Raw genomic sequence first — 16,167 nt, forward strand, 5'->3', positions numbered from 1 at the left:
AATCAATTTTTGTATCTACAACTCAGCAAGAAAGCAAGTAGAGGCAAAGTGTATTTCCCAAAATGTTGAACTATTACTTCTTTAATGAGATATTTTGTTATTAAGTCTAGGGCTGCCCCCTGTTGAAAGTCGAAGATTTGAATCATCAGTCGGAGATTCTTCAAGTCGAGCAGTGGTTTTTATTTGTTTTGTTAGTCTATTTTGTTTTGTCAGTCAGTGTGCAGTGCACTTCTGGGAACATTTCGGTGCACTGCTGCAGAGTGAGCGCTCCTTGCTTTCACGCTGCTCTCCGGGGGAAAATCATTCCACTACGTTGAGTCTTCCCGTCCGCTCTATGAAGATGAAGCAGGGTGAGTCTGAGTGAGATGGCAGCAGCTGCTCAGAGGAAGAGAGGCCTTGCCCGGTCAGGCTCCCAGATAACGTTACGTTATTGATATCTAGTGTTGGCAAAAAATGCTGTTGCACATTTCCCATCTGTCATTAGCGTAGTTAGCATGCATTTGCTTGGAGGGCTAACTTGGTTTGTTTACTATATTACGTGAACCTCGCTGCCACCCTGAACGTCCCGCCAAACCTGTCATGGTCCAGCTGTTCCTCTTCCTCATTCCTAGTGTTTTCAGCTGTTCTCCCCTCCCTAATGTTTCAGGGTCCCCTGTCTGTCACCTATCTCTGTCCGTGTGTGTGTGTGTTTGTCTGGGCGTGGTGCTCCAGTCTCTCTCCTGCTGCCAATCACTTGCACACCTGTGACTCATCCACTAATCAAGACCCTGCAGGATATCTACACCGGCTCTTCACTCCAGTCTTCACCAGATCATTCCAGTTCGCCAACGTAGGACTAACGCCATGGCCAAGTTTCTAGTTCTAGTCTTGTGTTATTTCTTCTTGTTTGCTTGATTCCTGTCTGACCTTGTTTTTTGCCTGTACCTCAGGTTCATTCCCTGCTGCTGATCTCAGCCTGCCTGCTCCGTCCAGTTACTCGTCTGTTTTCCCTGACACCTGCCCAGCTCACTCTGCCTGTCTTAATCTACTGTGAAACTGCGACCAAGATTTCTAACTTGCATCTCTGACTTTTTTTATAATCCCTTGTCCTTCTGTAATGGGATTACAGAACCTAACAGAACCCTGTTCAAAAATCTGGCAGTTCAATAAAGCGTTGATTGATAGTCTATTTGGAGAGGGGAGAAAAAAAAAGGAACAAATAGTCGAATATTTGTACTGAACAGCCAAATCCAACTGACAAAATTCTGTGTTGGGTACAGCCCTAATTAAGTCTGTGTGAAACCCTGAGAAAACACTACAGTTAGTAGTCAGTAGCCAATTGTGCCAGTTCACCACCCTAAAATGTACAGCAGGACATGTAGACAAAGACTATTTTCTTGACTCCATCTGCTGATGGAGATCAGCGATATGACTGAAAGCTACAGAAAAACTGCTAAATGGACCTATTTAGATAGCTGCTGTTTCCGAGGTCAAGAATGAAATAAACTCAACCTTTAAGCCATCATGAATGAGAAGTTGTTAAAGTGCTCAGAACAAGTTGAGGTGGATCAGTCAACAGATTATTGTCAAAAGATTGTTAAATTTTTTTTCAAAAAGAAAAATCTGATAGAAATCAGGTACAGACAACAAGCAGAGAGCAGCCTGAAGATAAATGTTATGCTCTTTTTGAGATATATTTTAGACCTATTTTTTTTATCTTAAGAAATAATCTACGAAGGCAGATTCAAACTACTTGTCCTCTTTGAACAAGTCCTGTTATAGTCACTGTAACTGGGCCAAAACATATGCCCTCTCACTTTTAGGGTGAATGCACTTTGGATAAATGAAGTGGCTAACTTAACCACTGATCTTAGCTCACTGCTGCTTTTCCTGTAGATCTACTGCTGATATAAACAGCATTGGCTGACCAGAAATAACAGTGAGAGACAATTAGGCTGAAATCTGTTTATTGCTAAGACTGCAAGTTATAAATGATACAGTAAACGAAGATGTTGAAGAGTCATTCAAAACATACCTTCATATAATAATATTAACTTGATTACAATTTAAAAACAAGAAGGGGGCAAGTTATTTATCCTACATGGATGTCTGCAAGGAGCAACCCGAAACACCCCACATGCACACTGGTGTTGCAGTACTGTCAACCTTCTTTAAACCTGTTTTTCAGAAGGTGTGACAGGAAGACCCAAGGCCCTGTATTGCCGCCCACCTCAACACACAGCCCTAATGGGACGCCTCTTACAGCGACCCACCCCTCACTCCCACTGCCCATCTCTCACCCTCCTTCCCTCCACTGACAAGAATGAAACTGACAAAATAACAGCCCCCCATCCCCAAACTGTCCATCACTCTAAAGGCCAACACAGCACATAGACTGCACTATGGACCTGGTCCCCTTTCAAACTCTTCACCCAGCAGTACACTGTTCATCACACCTGGAGACAGCACTGCCCCCCCCCCAAACTGTCCATCACTGCCATCCAGGTGAGAAGGTAATTGGGGAGGTTCTGCCCGAAGGCAGTGGCCTCTGAAAGCATCCAGAGTCCACATGTCAGCTGCCAGTGTTTACGGCTGTACCTGTTCAACATACTGTATCCATGGACATTATAAAAGCTTTTCTGGAGGACTGGTGAACTCCATAGATTTGCTTTAGTTTGCATACCAGACCCACATGTAAAATTAAATCATGTACCACAGCGCTTCTTTCAACGTGACTGAGAGGATTTGTGCAAATCAAGTTTTTGTTCACTCTCTACACATCAGACTTGGTTAACACAGTGTGTTAACCAGAGGTACAGTACTGTATGCACACAAAGATATGGATGCTGATTGTTTTGTAAATAGTAAAACAATGTTGCGGTTTGTCTATCATTCCCATTGTGCTTCATGCTGAAGTGCCAATCTAATAAAAGCAAAAGGAGCTTATTTATTATATATGAAACATCACTCAGAAATGTTACTGTATAAAATCAATTTCAACAGGAAGACAAAACATACAAGATCTTGAAGATCTGAGGAATTAGCTAGTGGAATCTCAGCTTGTTAGCTGTGTTACACGATCCACTTATTTAAACCTCTGTCGGAGTACTAACTACTCCACAAAAGAGGAAGGGTTATAAAGCCGATGTCTTTTGAATAAACTGCGTGAACCATTAGAGACAAAGTTAACAGCAAGCTTGCTAGCTGACAGTTAGGCTGCTGTGTCAGCTAACTGACTGTTAGCAAGCTTCTTGGCTCTCCCCTCCTTAATATGTGTTTATTGAATGAATTGATGTACATTCCCGAGAACAGAATGCCAGGGGAGAGTAAGCAGAACAGTACAGAGAAAAAAGAAAGAAGCTTGGGGAGCCATTGTGACTGATTAGCACAAGTACGTTCTGGTATGGCTGGTGTATTAGCAGTTAGCTCACCAGCTATAGAAGTTCACCAACTAGCCCTGCAAGTAGTCCCTACGTCATCAAGCTTGTAAAATGAAATATTTTGCTAAGATGTGAAGATGAATATTGCTGTGCCAGTGCCCCTGAGACTGAGCCTAAAGATTTTTCTCAGCTGTGAGTGAGAGATTGAGACATTGTCCAGGGGGGACATTGTAAAAACCATTTACATCCTCCCAGTCTGGATTTTCAGATTGAAAACGTAGAATGAGTTGGGCAGAGGAGTCTGGGCAGCCACATTGAAATGCCATGCCCACTTGACTGCCTCAGACACATTCAAGGACTTGTAGTTGGAGCTGAAGGAAGCATGCAAAAAGAATTACTGGCACAAGGCCTTAAAATGAGCTCTGTGTGTGTGTGTGTGTGTGTGTGTTACCCAGACTTTTGCAGAGCATATCCCAGCATTCAGGTGAGATCACAAAATTTCTAGACTCTCATCGGCTGTTGGCTTGCTTGAGAAAATTAGACAAAAAAGAAACAGGTTTGATCCTTTCCGGGAAGAACATCTAAAGAGCTAAAAGTATAAATAAAGAAAGAAGGCAAAACCTGAGGTTTTTATTTCATATCTCCCCAAAAACTAACTGCAATGAATTTGTGGTAGTAATGTGTTAAGGGGTTAAAGCTGAAATCATTCTCCCACTGTAAAATATTTATTTATGTGTGTTGTATCACAAATGTTTTTGCCCTTATGAGAGAATCCAAATAAAACTCTACCGTGCCTTTAGAAGACACTTCAGCTGTCTCTCCAAAAATGATGTTTCTGTTCAGTTGATAACCTTTCTGGTGAATGGGTCAAAAAAAAAAGACTCAACTATGACATCAGGTCAAAGATGATTCAACTCCACTTTCTCTGATTTAATTTTTGAGTTGCGTTATAAAACAACTGCAGCCATAAAAGAGGTCCCTTTACAACACTGAAGTCCATCTGTGCAGATGTCTCCAGTGTGTTCTGTGTCAGAAGGCATCTGACACCAGAGACCAAAAGCCAAAAACCATATTGCAGCAGCTGGTTGTATGCTGTTCATCACCATTCTGCCTCGGGGACTTTTAAGTCATTTTCCTCTCCGTCTATTTTTATAGTTGGTCTGAGGGAGATTTGTTTAACTAAATTAGAACTCTGTTTTAATCCTTTTAATACAGCACATCCCATGAAGACATCTCTCAAATCAGTACTAATGTCCGACACTGCAGTGGCATTTCTGCTACCATCATTATTTCTTTTTAATTATTTGTTCTTAATTTTCAAAGAGAACAGGCTGTCAGCCATCATGTCATGTTTTATTTCGATGGTAGAAATACATACACACAGGGATTATTCTAGCCAGGAATTAATCCTCCATTAACTGGACTGTGTTACAGTTCCTCTCCTGCGGCCCTGTTTCCTAAACACAGGATACTTTGGTGATGCATGGATGCCTGATGCATGTTGTGTTTAATGGCCATTAGCAGTACAATGTGGATATATAAAGAGCCTTATTCATTATCACTGACTAAACCGCTGAATTATCTAAACTAGTGTCCCGTGAGCCGTTATTGGAACAATTATGCTTGTCGACGCTTTTGATTTGATTCACGAGAGATCAAGGTCGTGTTAAGCAATCAATTGATTTGCTCTCCCTGTTTTAATGGCATGGTGTGTCAGTGATGCCTGTAGGGGCTTGATAGAGCTGCTTTCTAAAAGGATTGCATTGTGCTGTCTCTTAAAATGAACTAATTCATTGAAATCACTTGGCATGAAGTGAGGTTGCAGCCAGGTCTATGTGGTTTCCCAAAGACCAGACCATCTTTATAAACTTCATTTGTAATTTCTACAATGATTTTTCTTTGCCTTTAGAGAGCTCAGCTTTTACATTCAATCATGATGATGTTTGGCTGGTATAATTTTTACCACATTCACCATCTCAGTTTAGCATGCTAACATTTGCTAATTAGCACTAAACTTAAAGTACAGCTGAGGCTGTTGGGAATGTCATTAGTTTTGCAGGTATTTGGTCATAAACCAAAGTATTGTACAAATTAAAATTTATACTTAATGATGGACACAAGAGAGAATCACCCAATTTTTTACAATTAATTCTGAGGGGAACATAAATGTGTGTACCAAATTTCATGGCAATCCATCCAATAGTCGTTAAAATATGTCAGTAACCGAAGTAAGAAGGACTCATCCTCTGGGTACCATGGATGTCTGTAAAAGATTTCATGACAATCCATCTGATAATTGTTAAGATATGTCAGTGCCGACCAAAGTAGTGGACTAACAGACAGACTGACTGACATTGCCATCCCCAGAGCCACACAGCTAGCGTGGCTAAAAAGTCTCAGATATGTCAAAATGACCTGTGTTTAATGCAAGTCTGGCAAGTGTGGCAGACTGTTTGTGTGGAGGACCTGGTAAAATACCACAAAGATAGCAGTGCTGACCTAAGACCAATTATCTCAAGTCACATTGAAATAATGGGACTTGACCTATGACCCTGAATCAATATGCCTATTCTTGTAAGCTTTTAGTACTAATTGATTTTTTTTCCTCCTCCGGAATCTTTTCATCTGTCGGTCTTGCATGGCGATCTCTAATGATTATGTCAGATCCTTCAGATTAATGAAAGGCATCACGGCTGTAATACTCATAGATTGATACTGTAGCTACTGCAGGGTTCTTCAAACGTGACAGTAAGAAAGACACGTGAAACTTTGAGGGTCAAGTTGAGGGATTTATTAGAGAAGGGTGAATATAAAGGTACTGTATGCAGGGATTTCTATTCTTTGAGCAAACCTCAACTATTCAAACCTCTCTGTCTATATTTATACGCTACACAACTTCCAATCAAGGTCATCATAGTTAGTGATGTAATAATTAAATAAATTGAATTTAAAAAGGCAATACAACAGACCATAAGTGTGCTTTGGAAAAAAACACCATATGGATTAATATTATAATCATCAGGAACAAGGAAACTACTTGGATGCCGACACTTTCAGGTATCTTAAACATAAGTTATTCCTAGCACTACAGGTAACATTCAAATTGAAAAAAAAAATATATCAAGAGGGAGCGTACCAATATTGATATATTCCCTTTAGAATAACTCCTCTACTGAACCATTCAGGATTTCCATTCAGACAGTTTAAATGTGTATACAAGCAGCCAGTCAGTAGCACGTTAATAATATAGCTAGAATATCAACTGCCACAAATATTTAAAATGCCACTCTTCCTTCTCTGATATGTTTCTTTTTTTAACTCCCATTTTTTCAAAAGTACTTGTGTTTGTGTCACATTTTGGCTCTCACATATTAAGCTACAATAAGATTGATAAATAGTGTTGTGTGTGTGCTGGCTGCCTGTGAGCCATGAGGCCCACAGTGTTCACAGGAGCCGTAGTGTGGCAGTTTAATATGTACTGTAGTCCTCCTGAGGTGTCACCAAGCACACACGGGGCAAACAGAGGTGGGTTAACACAACGTAAAAAGAGACTTTTTCTTCAACTTGTCACCGTCGTGTTTTGTTGTTTTTCTTGGGTAAGCATGACTTTTTTTTTTTCCTTAAAAGGAGTCCATGGCCTTGAATTCGCTGAGGGCCTGGACAGGGGAGATGTGTTTCTTCTGGGAGCCTCGTCGCACGCGGGTCTGGCACTCCTCAGGCTTCTCCCTTTTTACCAGAGGCTTCTTCTCAGGGGCCTTCATGCGCCAAGACACCACAGGTGAGTTAACAGCCGCTGTTCCATACACCTTCTGGTACTTGGTGGAGGCTACATAAGATGCCTTCACAGTCAGCACCACTGCGTTCATTAGGTTCTTGGCTGCTTGGATCAGAGAGGTGGCGCTATCCAGCTACAGAAGGGCAAGGAGAGTTGGAGGGGAAAGAGAGAAAGAGAGACACTAATTGTCAAGTCAACAAAGTTAATGTGTATGTAAAGAGAAAAAAATTACTTTCTAGCACTCAACAAGAACATTAGGACATATTAGCTACATAGTACCTAGGAGGTCTGTGCTGCAACTGGCAATTAAGCAGGATAGAAACATGGCCCTCGCTATACGACTTCTTATTTTAGCAGTTCTTAATTAGCAGAGGCAGGGGTCAGGTGTACCTCTGTCTCCGTCTGTTTTGTTTGGCTGACATTTAATGGTTGGCGGCCAGTGGGCCTCCTCCTACCTCACACTGAGACGAGTCAACTGCTTAGATTTAATGAGTGTGGACTCCAGCTGGCCACCATGAAAAGGTTAAAATCTCTTGCGTATCTCATGTGAGACAAACTATAATACAGTCCTGAGAAATCATGAAGAACTGTATCAACACAACATGCAAGGAGGCCCAAAGCAAAGATAAAAGTCAAGTCTGATTTCAATTAGAGGAACAAATCATTCTAAGGCAGTTAATAAGGAAGTTACAAAACAATAAGAATGTATCAATTCCACTTTTTCTATATTGGCCGATACAGAGTACAGCACTGCTTTTTTGTCCATTTAAAGTCTGTGTACACCACTGTATAAACCTGATAGGAATCATTCTTTTGTGTGTAGTTAAAGAACTTGAGGATATCACCACACATTACTTCACTTAAATATTAGTGGATACAGCAACATTCTTTTAAATTTGTAAAAATTTTAATTATATTTTGTAAAGTTTAGAAAAAGAGTTGTTAAGATTTTATAATGACTGTCATGGAAGAGGGATCCCTCCTCTGTTGCTCATCTGAACTAAGAGTCTAAGAAATGTATTGTATGTATGAACATATGTAGATGTGACATGGTTTTCCATGTCACATCTACATATGTTCATATGACTGCTGCAGGAACACATGTATGGAATAATTATTATCATGAGGATCATTCTGGTCAAACTAATCAATATTTTTAATTCAAACTGAAAGCTTTGAAATATGCTGCAAATGTATTAGTTAAGTTAAATGCAAGCAATATGGGATAATTGACTGATTTTAGTTTGAGTTTTCAGTGATAATAGGGTTCATGAGGCATGAAAAATATAAATGGAAAAAAGCCTGCGGTGCATCTTTTTGGTATTATCAGATGGTAATTGGTCTGAAATAAATGCATCAGCCTTAATCTGCATGACCTTTCATCTGGTCGTCCAAGCTTCATCATGACCTTGAACTAAAAGGTTTGCCTACCCGCAGTGAAGAGCATAAAAATGGTCTTAAATTGACCAAAGTCTAGTGATTCAAGCCTAAAAGCCTATCTAGAGCATCAGTGATAGTGGAGCTAGCCATGTGCTGTTCTGTAAGGATAGGCTTACCCCAGACACGATGAGCTCTCCGCCCAGATTCTGAACCTCAGCTTTCACCTTGCTGCAAATGTTGAGCTGATGACAGTACAGGGCAATTCTCTGCAGGTAGGCCAGCAGATCCTGCTTGCACGCTGAATCAGGGCACTAAATGGAAAAGAGGCACAAGGAAACACATCATCAAAACACACAAAGAAATAAGCCATAAGTGAACATTGGCTTTTACAGAGCAGATGAATGTGGCTTGAAACACCTTTAAGGCCTTGGCAGATATTTTTATTGAGTCTCATCACTCATGACTGACAATATCCCAATTCTGTAATACAAAAGTGAAGCAGGTAGTACAAATATGATTAATGTAAAAAATGTGGAGATTGAGGCTACTGTGCAATAGCTGCTGTTTAACAATTGGCCTTGTGGTGGCAGTATGGAGCACATCTTAATGTCCTTTGACACACCACACGCCATATCATTTTTGTGACATTAAGGAATTATGCCTCACTTCTTATTTACATGTAATTGCTGTCAAATGTGTTTGTACATACTAACATGGACTGTGTTTGAAATTGCTCCCCCATTGACCAGTAAACTGAGATTTAGGACACTTGTGACTCATCATAATCTGCATCATCACTGACAGGTGCAGTGACGTGTGAATATAATTTCTGTATCTCAAAGACACTCAAATAATATGGCAGAGGGTAAGTATAGTGCACTAGTCAAGTGATTAGGGAGTGATTTTGGACACAGCCAAAGAGTATTCAATTGGACTATAATAGCAATGTTGATCATCAGGAGACAGAATTCATAATCCATCAAGGTTGCGATGACAACAAACGTGCAATTGATTTGTGCTGAGCCACGCAGTCTTACATATGTCAGGACCTATGGTTTAGGAGTTATCGGCCAAAATGCAAACTAGCATAATCACATCTCGCTTCCTGTCCTTGGTTACATTTTTTGCAATTTGAGTACTGTGGCCAAAAAGTGCTGTTTTCACAATGTTTGGTTAATCCAGAAAGTCCATGGTTTGTTTTAGGTTTAAACTGGATCATCAGTGTTGAACAAAGAGCCAATTGTAGGTTATCTGACAGAAAGTATATATAATTATTTCATGACCATCAAGGCACTAGATGTGTCATTGAGCCAATGAATGTGGAGGGGAAAAAATGTTCTTGGCCTTATTTCAGACATTATTGGTAAAATCTAAAGCTGCTTATTCCACCATCTGGTTTTAAAGGGTGTATGTTTTTCCCCAAATAGGTTTGAAATGTGAATTCTCTTCCAAACTGGATTGTTATAGGAACCTTGGTTTCTGATGTTGAGGCTGCTTTAAGCAGAAAACCGAGGACAACAATCCTAACAAAAACAGTAGGGTTCCAGCATTTTAGGTCAGTAATTACATGTCTTTTCACTGAGCCTGGAAGATGTTGACCAACATTTTTTCAGTGCTGGTTTGTTGCAAGTTTGAGTTTCAAAGGCAAGTTGAGTTACATTGCAGGATCTCAAACTGATTCATTTCACATAAAACAAGTTTGTCACAGCAAACTTGTTGCCCCCAAAAAAAATAGATCAATCAACAATGAATGGACATAATACTTTGAATAACATAAAGACTTGCTTCCACAGGCCACTTTCTCTGTAACCCTCTTCTTCTTCTCTTCTCTCTCATTTTTTTCTTTGAACTAGAAGTTCTGACCTGGTCCTGATTGCCTTTGTACTACTTTGTACTACTATAACAGCGAAGAAACCAGATCATACAGTGCAGCAAATGGACCAAAAGGGAATACGAGGACAGCCTACTGAGGTCTCCTACTATCACACAGTTTTCCCTTATTATTCCATCTGGAAGCCTTCCAGGTGTCAGCTATGGCCCACTAAGCTCCCAGTGGGTTAAGAACACTGCATCAGCTGCTTAAACACTGTGAGCATCATTTTGTACCAACACCTTTCCTCTAGCCATTAATATTAAATGGTCCTAACTAGGACATTCAGCAGCACTGTGTGGGGACATGCACAGCTCATTTCCTTGTCTTATGGGCTCGAGTAAAGGGGGAAAGCAAGTTAAACATCAAGCTGTGATATGATTATACCCCCTCCAGGACCTGTAGCTTTCCTGGCCGCCCATCTTCTCTCCTTCTCTCTGAGAAGTCAAATAGTATTGATTAGCCACAAGTGCCTTTCGCTGATGGTCACAAATAGTGAGTAAAAAACAGCCTTTCCAAATGAAACGTTTGTTTTCTTCAACCTACAAATATAATTGCAAAGAGCAATTCAAGGCATGATTTACATTTCTAGTTAAGGCCGCTGTTAGAGCAGGAATTTGAACAACACAGTAAATAACACCAAAGCTGCCACCAGCATCCAGCTTCCTCTAAGTAAGTGGCACTGAATGCAGACTGAGGTGGAGCTGCTAGCTCATAGAGCAGCCAGTGAGGCAGAGGGAAGCTTCTCCTTGGACATTATCACTGCACCGCCAGTCCTGGCTAGCATCACTGCTAACTGCACTTCACACTGCTGGCACACACACACACAAACACACGCACACACACACACACACACACACACACACACACACACACACACACACACACACACACACACACACACACACACACACACACACACACGCGCGCGCGCGGTGCTGCCCCAGGCAGGTTTGATGCAGACATGACACAACTGTTCCCTGTTGTACAGTTGACTAATAGTCCATTTCTTCCACAGATTCCCTGTTGATGTAAATAAACTGTATGGCCCATTACTTTGCCAGGCCCACTGAAGCTCTCTATCTCTCTCTCTGTCCATCATATGAAAAACATTCATTACAGACTAGTGAGGAAACTGTGTGGTTCACTGCTTGACTTTACTAAGCCTTTCTGAAACTCCTCCTGACCTCAGTGCTTATCTCAGCACTTAAGGAATATTTTTTGTTCAGCCCAGAGAAACAGGTGAGAAATCTCTTTTTTCTTTGGGTTGTTTTTTTCCCCACAAAATGAATGAAACGTGCTCCAAATGGATAATTCAGGAAGATAATGTGAACTCTGGTACTGAGATGAGGGCAATACACTATCATAGCGTGGCAGTCTGTCAAAACACATGTCACACCTCGGACTGATGCTGCATTTATAAGCAGGCTAAGACTGACCTTTACTAAATTATTCAGAGTGTAAAAAGTAGTCATTTTTAGCCTGTTATTTTATTTTCATCTTCACAGTTTTTGCTGTTGCTCTTTAATTATGGAACTTTACTACATTATCCTTATTTCTGCTCCATTACATATCCAATAATATAATAGAGAGATGTTTGAGAGAGAGAGGGATGACATGATGACAGTACAGTGACAGATTCAAATAGAGCATGTTACACACAGTTACACAATATGCCTTCTAACTGACTGGACAACTACAGCCCCTGTGATGGTAAGCTGTCACCTGTCAGTTACTTCAAGAAAGCTGGTAATCTTTCTATTTGCTCATCCAGCCTCTGGCATCTCCACCAAAGACTACTGTGTACTACTGTGTTCTAGTTCATACCGAAACCACTTGTTTTCTGTCTTCCTTCTGTTATATTCCACCATCTGGCATTTTGCACATTTAAATTCTCAATGGAAAAATTAACATGGATCACCATTAACTAGCAGAGCAACCTACAGTGACCTGGTGTTCCCATTGATGTAAATCTTTCAAACATCCCATTCTATTTGAAAATTCATTTATTTGAATCTGTAATCTGCCATATTAGCATTATATTGAAAGTTGGTTCTGCAACCTGTCCTGTTGCAATATACAGATAGACAGTCAGCATGTGGTGTGAGAGCATGAAAAGTGGGGCTTCTCTTCTTATGACAAATTTCTGAGGCAATAGTATAAACAGTAAAAAGTAGCATAGTCATAATAGGTATCATAGTAAAATGAAAATGTGAGATGGCCTAAAATTAAGTGAGTGATTTTGTCAGCATAGCCTGACTCAGTGGTTCCAAACCTTTTTCCTTGTCTTATTGATATTTTTAAAAGGATTTGAAGAAGTGAAAGCATCCAATATTACAAAAAAACAGGAAAACAGGGACAAGTCTGAAAAATAAACATAGTTTGTCTAACATGAATAGATATATTTTTCTTTCTTATTCCATCACATTGTGACAGCCGCTGATTTGTCACTGGACCCCAGGCAGGGTCCTGACCTCCCCAGGCTGCGAACCACTGTTCTAACTAATGCCCTAATCACATTTCCAAAATACTAAAATATCAGGTCTATCCTCTTCAATTAGCAAGGTGCCTATCTACTGTACATACTCAAATCCTAATGACAGATATCAGTAATTGTTAAAACAAACTGTGACTCAAATTTGCTGCTTTAATGTAGAGGTTTTCAAACTGTGAGGAACGCCTCTCCAGGGGTGTGCCAGAGAGTTGCAGGGGGGGCGCATAAGGAGAGACAAGAGGCAAAAAATACTGTGTGAGGTGAAAATTGTACTCCGTCTCGGAGTCATAACCCAGTCAAATCTGAACACATAGACATGATACACATGTTTTTATATACAGTGTGGCTTACACTTTCTGAGGATATCATTATCGCTGGTGTTTATTCCCATCATGATTTAACGTCCAATAAATCTGCTTAGAAATAAAAAAAAGATATCCATATAACTCCAGAACTTGCCTGAGAATCATTACGTTTTTAAGTTTTCTTCAGTATCAAAGTTATCCAGTGATAGCTGTCTGTAGATCCATGGGTATATTGCAAACAGGAACTCCTAATAGCTAATCCGGCATATTTTTACTGGTGCCAATTTGCCAAAATGAAAATAAATATACCATAGGCTAAAAAATGGGGCTCAAGATGTAGCCCATAGCGTTACTCACTGAATCCATTGCAACATCCCCCAAAGCTTTATGGGAACTGTAGTTCCAAAACTTAGAGCATGATTATTTACCAAATAGAAGTAAGACAAAGAAAAATAACAGGAATGAAAGAAATTATCATTATTATCATTAAAATCACCTTTTTTCATGTTGCACTTAATTTTTTTTTACATAACTGAGGTTCTGAATGTCCCATCGACATGGGGAGGGTGGCTGAGGGGGGGCCACAGTGTCAGACTTTGAAAACCCCTGCTTTAATTTAACAGAAGGATTACATGGTTTCTTTATGCATTCAGAAATACTTATAATAATTTTTGCATCTAAAGGCATGATGGGGTGAGGCACTGACATATCATCAGAAATTATATTAGATTTAAAGCAGAGGAAATCTTCAAAAACCTTTCAAAATAAATAAAATATGTATTTTGGTCAAGATACAAACAAAGTTGTTTTCTTTCTTTCTGAAAGTAGCTGACAATTCTGAGATACAAGATTTTGACTCAGCGACAGCATTAACTTTTGAAGATAGTTGGTACTGACTCCTCTGTAGCCAGCTCCTGTTAAACTGTAGTTTTTGTTTTTACTGAGAAGCCTTTTAATTACATCATCAGTCACACTTGAGTTCACTGCTGTCAGTAGAGGCGACAAGAGCTTTGCTCTTGTTGTTCTGCACTTAATGTGACAGAGCCTTCCGCTGTGACAACTTAGTGAAACCTGGAACTCTGAATACTTAGCTTTAAACTTGCATGTGTTTAGCAGTATTTATAAACAACAACTTTACACACTTAAGTTATTTAAGGTTAAAGTTAAAGTTCATGAATGCAATGCAAAAGAAAAGTATTCTTGAAGGTAATAAACTACAGTTAAAGAATGGCAATACTCTAAAGTTTTGTTACTGTCAACAAATCCCATGAAAAGACCAAAACCAACAATGAATTGATCCTACTGACAAGTCTGTGTAGCCAAAGTCTTAATGCACCACAGACTTCCATGTGAGCCACACGGTTGCACTGGGTAACATGTTCCTTCATTACAAAGAACATTGGCACTTTATCTTGAGTCAAACAACGGAATTAATCCGTGTTTAAAAAATCGCCCCCAAGAAAAGCACTATTTACTGCTGTTTGAGGAACTTTATATAACAATACTCACCTTAACATTACTACACGACAGTACTGACATCAACGAGGACCACCAACACAGGTAAATTTTAAGCCTCATGGTGCTGCAGAATTACGCAGCAATCAAATGCTGCCTATCTCAAGCAAGAGTGATACATGCTGTTACCTGCCATTGCTGTTCACAACACTCAACAATTTATGTATGTCTCAGAATAGGTGCGCCCAATGTTGTACAGCTGCCAAGTGCTATGTAGATTGTGTCTGTAGGAGGCATACTTAAAAAATGAAGCAGAGTAAGGAAAATGGAGTTGGAGAAATAGAGTAGAAAAAATGGATTGCTGGAGTCAAATGGGGTGAGGTACCTCGAGGGCTTTTTCTACGTCAAGTGCTGTGCTTAAATGACTATGAAAGAGCTCGCCGTCCTGCCAACTTTCCACGCAGAATTGCCTTCTGCTTCACACGTGTTCATCAATAGGGCTGATGTGCAGTCATGGCGACAAGGTTTGCTACTTAAGGGACCTGTCTGAAAGCAGTGGAGCAGCCTTTATTCTTACTGTCAAGCCACAGCGCTCTCGACAAGCACAGGTTACCTACTATAATGTGTGAATGCAAAATACTTGTCTTCTTTGTCCGGAATAAAGACAAATTATCAAGGTTATGTTTTTTGTTGTGTAATTCCATTAAGATGCTTGATAAAAGCAAACTTTTGCTGTATCAACTTTTAATAACTCATTCCATTTACTGAATGGCATGGCAAACAGATGCCCCAAATGCCTCACATGAAAACACTTTATAGCAAATACATGTTGGAAATGAAAAGGTCCTCAAGCCTCTCTTTATTTCCTGACATAGCTCTGATGTATCTGGAAGTGTAACAGAAGGCTTTGAATATTCAGTAAACACTGGTCTAGGTTCCATTTAAGTGAGAATTAAAAATGGCAAGCCACCTGCTCTTTTCATTACAGCAACTGTTGATTCAGACACAGGCTCTGCCAGTGATTTGCCATGTGACAGATCCACTCCCACCTAAACCCTGTTAGACACTAATCATCACTCGCCATCCTACAAGCTAAGAAATTAATACATTGGCACACATGTTCATGCTTACTTTGTCCTTTCTGTCCCAGATCCTGCTCTGAACAACATGCACAAGCATGTTGACGCAGACTGAGACCTGCTTTCTGTGACAAATGTTCTCACACATGGAAACATGCAACAGTGTTTACACACAAGGCTCATACAGATTCAAACTCTTGCTTTTCATCTCTCTGTTTGGGGTAATTACTGCATAACAGACAGAGTTATGCTTTCATAGCCTGAAACTTCGTTCTGTAGTGCAATATGCTCTGGAGAGCAGAGCAGTGTGACATGAGGAGCACAGTGCCAGCTTTGACTAAAGATGCCTTCTGGTCAGTTGAAAGCTTAGCATACTCTACAGCCACTCAAACTGACAGGCATTCTGCGCTGTGCTAACAGCAGAAGGCTTGTCGATATATTGTTGTGAAA

At 40.1% G+C, this 16,167-nt stretch overlaps 1 protein-coding gene and 1 long non-coding RNA gene across 4 annotated transcripts in view; one reads left to right on the plus strand and one right to left on the minus strand.

The window, feature by feature from the left end:
• Positions 1-218: 218 nt before the first annotated feature.
• LOC122873023 lies at positions 219-5,907 on the plus strand. Its single transcript, XR_006377350.1, has 3 exons — positions 219-350; positions 647-829; positions 930-5,907. It is a non-coding gene; the product is annotated as an uncharacterized LOC122873023 (long non-coding RNA).
• Positions 5,908-6,135: 228 nt separating this feature from the next.
• Positions 6,136-16,167, minus strand: part of ctnna2 (catenin (cadherin-associated protein), alpha 2) — a 305,218-nt gene continuing 295,186 nt past the window's right edge. For all 3 annotated transcript variants that reach the window (XM_044189180.1, XM_044189183.1, XM_044189181.1), the window contains exons 17-18: positions 8,691-8,825; positions 6,136-7,267 (exon numbers count right to left, since the gene is read on the minus strand). In XM_044189180.1, the coding sequence (XP_044045115.1) occupies positions 6,980-7,267; positions 8,691-8,825 (423 nt within the window). In that variant the 3' untranslated portion in view covers positions 6,136-6,979. The remainder of the gene's footprint in view (positions 7,268-8,690; positions 8,826-16,167) is intronic.

This window comes from Siniperca chuatsi, linkage group LG3 (genome assembly GCF_020085105.1).
Source record: "Siniperca chuatsi isolate FFG_IHB_CAS linkage group LG3, ASM2008510v1, whole genome shotgun sequence".
In the NCBI taxonomy this organism is placed as follows: domain Eukaryota; kingdom Metazoa; phylum Chordata; class Actinopteri; order Centrarchiformes; family Sinipercidae; genus Siniperca; species Siniperca chuatsi.